The sequence below is a fragment of the Amphimedon queenslandica genome, unplaced genomic scaffold (assembly GCF_000090795.2).
Source record: "Amphimedon queenslandica unplaced genomic scaffold, v1.1 AMPQUscaffold_12513, whole genome shotgun sequence".
Classification (NCBI taxonomy): Eukaryota; Metazoa; Porifera; class Demospongiae; order Haplosclerida; family Niphatidae; genus Amphimedon; species Amphimedon queenslandica.
The window spans coordinates 12,389-17,366 of record NW_003547250.1 but is presented as its reverse complement, the minus strand read 5'-3'; the positions used below and the strand labels follow the sequence as shown (position 1 = coordinate 17,366).

The window sequence follows — 4,978 nt, the reverse complement described above, 5'->3', positions numbered from 1 at the left end:
GATCCTTCAGCTACTCCTCCACAGTCTCCTTCATTAATGTCCTCAGTCTGTCGTAGCAGTACAAAGAAGGGAAGGATGGATATGAACGTGTTCATGGAGCGAATGGAAGGTTTTAAAGCAAGGATGGCTATACTCAAGTAAAAATGGAATGAGTGTACATGTATTTATCCAACTTTCTCACTCTTTTTTTTCTTTTATTTAATCTTTTTTGTGACATAATGTCATTGGTTCCTTCTCTACAGCGCTATGAACAGAAACGAAGATAGGGATCCTATTATAGTCAAGACTCCGCTCCCAAGTCGGTCCATGCTAGCCACGCCTACTTCAATTTTGAAAGCGAAACCGACAATATCTCAAACATCTTCACCTCCAGTTTTTACTGACACAACCACAAGACGTATCAGGTTGGTTGGTATAGCCAATGGGCGGAGTCACACATTATTATTATTAGGTTTGCTCTCGAAGATTCGGGAGAGAAGTTAAGTTCTAGCGCTATTGCTATAGCAACGCCACTCCCACCTTCTGACGATGAGTCTGATTCATTTTATTCACTCGATGGTTCGGGTGATGAGATGGGCGGAGACAATGAAGGTGTGGCTCAAGCTACCATAGCATCCCCTCCATCATTTGCTAATGAGGTTGTGCTGGGTGACGCTGGTGGTAGAGGCGAAGGGTTAGTGGTTTAATGGTTCCCGTGTGATTTATTATTAATGATGATAGGGAGATGGAGGGGTCGTTTATTGCTGCAGAAGATGAAGATAAGGAAGAAGAGCAGTCTGTGTCCACTTCTCAACTAAAGTTAGTTTTATATCTTTTATGGTGACTGAGGAATCATTTTTTGTTGAATTATATGTATTGCATTGTCATTAATTCTCCTTAGATCTGCTCTTAAACTGACTCCTAGTTCTCTTCGTTCCTCTTATGTACCACCTGCTCTAGTCAGTATGGACACTGTCTCTCTATCTCCTGTCATCAAAATACCAAGGAGACGTCTTCCAGGATCAAAGATGGCTTCGAAACCATCAACATCCGCACACACCCCAGTTCATTCCAGTGTGATGGTATCCACTCAAGAGTACACGTTCTCTCCCCCGAGCACTGTTGCTCCTCCTCCTCCCCCTCCTAGTGCTGCTACCCCAATGACAGTTGATGATGAAGCTAGTGCTGCACCTGTTCAAGAAAAGACAAAGTACGTATTCTCTCCTCCTCTTCTTCGCTCGGCTAGTCGCGAGAGGAAAAATAAAGAACTCTCACAGTTTGGCACTGGATTGGACGCAGATACACCAAGCACAAGGTACTACAGTATAATAGTACTTGCATATATACATACATTATTGCATTATACACTACAAATTGCAGTTAGTATTTTACTTTATTATCAATACATTCCCTACAAAGTGAGTACATGGTTTATGAGTATAGTTGATTGTTAGTGGTCCTCATTGTTTCAATCATACATTGCAATTCAGACTGTAGACATATTATATTATTATTATTGAGACTGGAATTGCCTTATTAGTAGTGACTAGTGTAAATATTGACATTTTTGTGCATGTTAGTGAGTAATCACCATTACATGTACATGTTAGCACGAGTAGATATTATTATTACCACATTCATATCAACACAGTAAATATTGTTATAGTATGAATTAACCTTGACTGAGCCAAATTTCAAGTTTTCAATTCACTTTTTTCTTGTTTTATTTACATTTATTTCAGGCGTACTTCATCTGCATTTGCTCAGAAACCAAAGGAGAAGCCATTGAAGACAGTAAAAGGAATGGGAAGGAGGAGGAAGTAGTACAATGACTGTTCACTACCAATTCTTTTAATGATAGTTGCAGAATAGATAATGATGATTGGAAGTGTACAATTTTAGTCAGTGATTTTGCTGAATTCTTAACTTCTTTTCACAAATTATACATCAATTGTTTTAATGATAATTATTATTATATAATAAAAATTAAAGAAACATTAAAAATTAATAATAAATGATGGTGATTTATACAGTACATTATATAAAATTTATATAGTCAGTGATTTTGCTGAATTCTTAACTTCTTTTCAAAATTATACAAAACCTCTTCGAGAACAATACCAGTGCTATTGTCCAGGCGAAACTCATCAGTAGCACTTCTAACTAACTCGCTTATTTTTCCCAACTATTATAAATATTAAAAAAGATAAAATACATCTATGAATGTATAAACTAAAAGCACTAAATATTATATATAAATCAAGAAAACTCTTGTCATAATAAATGAATTCAAGGTCTCAATATCCTTGTGGTGTTTACCTGAGATACGTCTCTTCTCCAGTATGTGTTAGGTCGGACTTCGATCTCAATACGATAGTTTATTTGGGTAGGTGTGGTCTCTCTCCGAGTGTGTGGTGGGCGGTAAACCTGTCGATCCGGTTTCTGCTTCTCTCGTTTCTTTCTCCGTCGCTCTTCTTTCTGTTGCTTTATCTGAAAAAATTCAACAATAAAAATATAAAATAATTAAATTCTTTTCTTTCTCTTCCTCCTACTCACTTGATTGTCAATTTCTTGTTTTCTCTTCAATTTCTCGTCTTCTTTTCTCCAGTGATAGCTGTCCCTGTCCGACTGGTTGTTAGCTATAGAGAGGAAAAACCCGTGCCTCTTGTCTAGACCAGGATAACGGGAGCTAGACTCTTCCTCCTCCTCCTTGTCAGTCATAGGCGGCTGCAGGGGCAGGCAATGAGGGCAATGCCCTACTAGAATTTCTTACCGGAAGATGACATCATCATAATTAGCAGTTAATTAATAATTATTTAGTAGTTATTACATGGAATATAGCTATTTTAATGACAAAAACTATATTATTTTGCTCAACAAAGTGATAATTATAGTAGGTGTGGCAGTTATGGGACATTTACTTATAATTTTATATTTCTTAATACTGTATTGGTAGATTTTGTTCAAAATTTTTCTTGAGACTTACAAATGTTCTATCTTTCAGAGAATATTAAAGTTGTAGTCTATATTTTGTATGTTTAATGGCAAGGAGCTAAAAGTAGTATTCTGGTAAATGATGCAATAATGAGACAAAGTGCTGAATATGAGACAGTTATGAGACACCTTTAAAACTTAATTTTAAAACTTTTTAGAATCCGGGCCAAGCTTTGAGGTCATTCCCAATTGCTTATGCTACATATATTAACATTATTTTAGTCATAATTCACATGCTTCAATTAATAATGTTTCAATAAACACAGTATATTCACATTACTACTGGTCCTGGCAGTCTTTGCAATAATACAGATCAGGAATCCTTCTCTTACTTCTTATATTTGTACACTTGAGATCATACCAACGATTACAACCATCACAACAAATCCAAATGTTGCTTTCATCACTGTCATCCAAGTATGCCAACCCACATTTAGGACATAAACTGTTTTCCTCTTCACTATGCAATGAAACTTCCTCAATCCTTTCACAAAGTTCTGTTTCATCATTACAATTTCTATGTTTCGAATTCTTCTCTTGCTGCTTCTCTTGTTTTTCTCTCTCCTTTTCTTTCAGCTTCCTTTGCTTTTCTCTTTGCTTTTCTTCCTTTGACTTTTGCTTCTCTTCTTTTTCCTTTAATTTCTCTCTCTGTTTTACTTCTCTCTTTCTTTGTTTTTCTTCCCTTTCTCGTTCCTTTTCTCTTTTCTTCCTTTCTTTCTCCTCCTTCTTTAACTTTTGACTTTCCTCTCGCTCAGCAGCTTGAACTTCTTTTTCATGTTTCTGCTGTTTCATTTCTTCTAAAACATCATTTAGATAAACCGTTTTACTGTTAATGCCTCTTCTTTTAGGCTTCTTCATTGAAGCCTCAGGAAGAACAAGAATTTTGTCAAGAGCTGACTCTGCAGAATTAGAACTATTAGAGATAGATAAAAGTGATGCAGAGGTAGATAACACAGGTGTTGAGGCAGACATGATTGGCACTTCCATAGACAAAAGTGGCACAGAAAGAGATGGAGTTGGAGCTGAGGTTGACGAAAGTGGTGCAGAAATATTGCTTATTGAATCACCTGAAGTAACTGATAATGACTTAAAAGGATGGTTGATCCTTATCCATGCCTCATAATTAGGATCCCTAATGTCAAATCCTTCCTCAAATCTTCTTGTATATAGCTTTTCCTGTTCTTCTGTAAAAATAGGACTACTTGGAAGTGATTCGTTGTCATCCTCAGTGCTTTCTTGTGGCACACAAAAAGGCTTTGATGGAGCCAAGCGTCTATCATCTACGGCACTCGGATTAAATGGAAAAAGACCACATTTCTTGAAACCACTCAATATGTTAAGTGTCGTAAATGAATGAGGCCATGCATCAGCAACTAATGCAGCTAACTTATCATTTGTCACCACACTGCCTGGATATTTTGCCATATAGTTTGAACAAGCCTTATTAAAATTAGCTTTAAAGGACTTGAACACACCCACATCAAGAGGTTGCAAGATGTGGGTCGTGTGTGAAGGCAAGCAAAGGAGATGAATATGATTTGCACGGGCAAATTCAATGGCTTCAATCGATACATGAGAAATGTGACCATCCTGAATGAGCAAAACTGGTCTTGTAGGAGGGATATTTGCAACGAAAAACTTTAACCATTCCAAAAATATGTTAGAATTTATCCACCCATTCTCACTAGTGTGAAATGAAGTGTTAGGTACGGCTCCCTCTTTAAAATTGTCAGGTACGGGTCTCTTACGAGGATAGACCATTAATGGTGGTAATACGAAGCCAGTTGCAGACACACAAGCAACAACAGTATGCGTCCTTCCCTTCTCTGCTGACGTAAGAGAATATACTGTACGACGACCTAATTTCGTAACAACTCTGCCTGGACGATGAACAATAGAAATGCCACTTTCGTCACAGTTGTAAATTTGCATCGGCTTAGAAAGAAGGTTTAACCGACCAAATATTGCTCCTAATTTTCCAAAGAAATCTCTTATAACATCTGGA

General features: G+C 37.0%; 2 protein-coding genes across 2 annotated transcripts in view; one reads left to right on the top strand and one right to left on the bottom strand.

Annotated features, from left to right (window-relative positions):
• The first annotated feature begins 6 nt into the window (after positions 1-6).
• LOC109587600 (flocculation protein FLO11-like) lies at positions 7-1,983 on the top strand. The gene is made up of 6 exons (XM_020003829.1): positions 7-137; positions 243-404; positions 452-673; positions 721-798; positions 881-1,294; positions 1,722-1,983. The coding sequence occupies exons 1-6, from the start codon at positions 37-39 to the stop codon at positions 1,801-1,803; spliced, it is 1,059 nt and encodes a 352-aa protein (XP_019859388.1). The 5' UTR covers positions 7-36; the 3' UTR covers positions 1,804-1,983.
• Positions 1,984-1,998: 15 nt separating this feature from the next.
• Positions 1,999-4,978, bottom strand: part of LOC109587601 (protein PXR1-like) — a 4,092-nt gene continuing 1,112 nt past the window's right edge. The window contains exons 2-4 of the mRNA XM_020003830.1: positions 2,536-2,697; positions 2,299-2,469; positions 1,999-2,164 (exon numbers count right to left, since the gene is read on the bottom strand). Of these exons, the coding sequence (XP_019859389.1) occupies positions 2,036-2,164; positions 2,299-2,469; positions 2,536-2,697 (462 nt within the window). The 3' untranslated portion in view covers positions 1,999-2,035. The remainder of the gene's footprint in view (positions 2,165-2,298; positions 2,470-2,535; positions 2,698-4,978) is intronic.

What these genes read in the sequence shown, in the direction of transcription:
- LOC109587600 (XM_020003829.1), top strand. Translation starts at nt 37, where the DNA reads ATGTCCTCAGTCTGTCGTAGCAGTACAAAGAAGGGAAGGATGGATATG. An exon ending in GCTGGTGGTAGAGGCGAAGG is followed by an intron (nt 674 to 720) that starts GTTAGTGGTTTA and finishes TAATGATGATAG; the next exon opens with GGAGATGGAGGGGTCGTTTA. An exon ending in GTGTCCACTTCTCAACTAAA is followed by an intron (nt 799 to 880) that starts GTTAGTTTTATA and finishes AATTCTCCTTAG; the next exon opens with ATCTGCTCTTAAACTGACTC.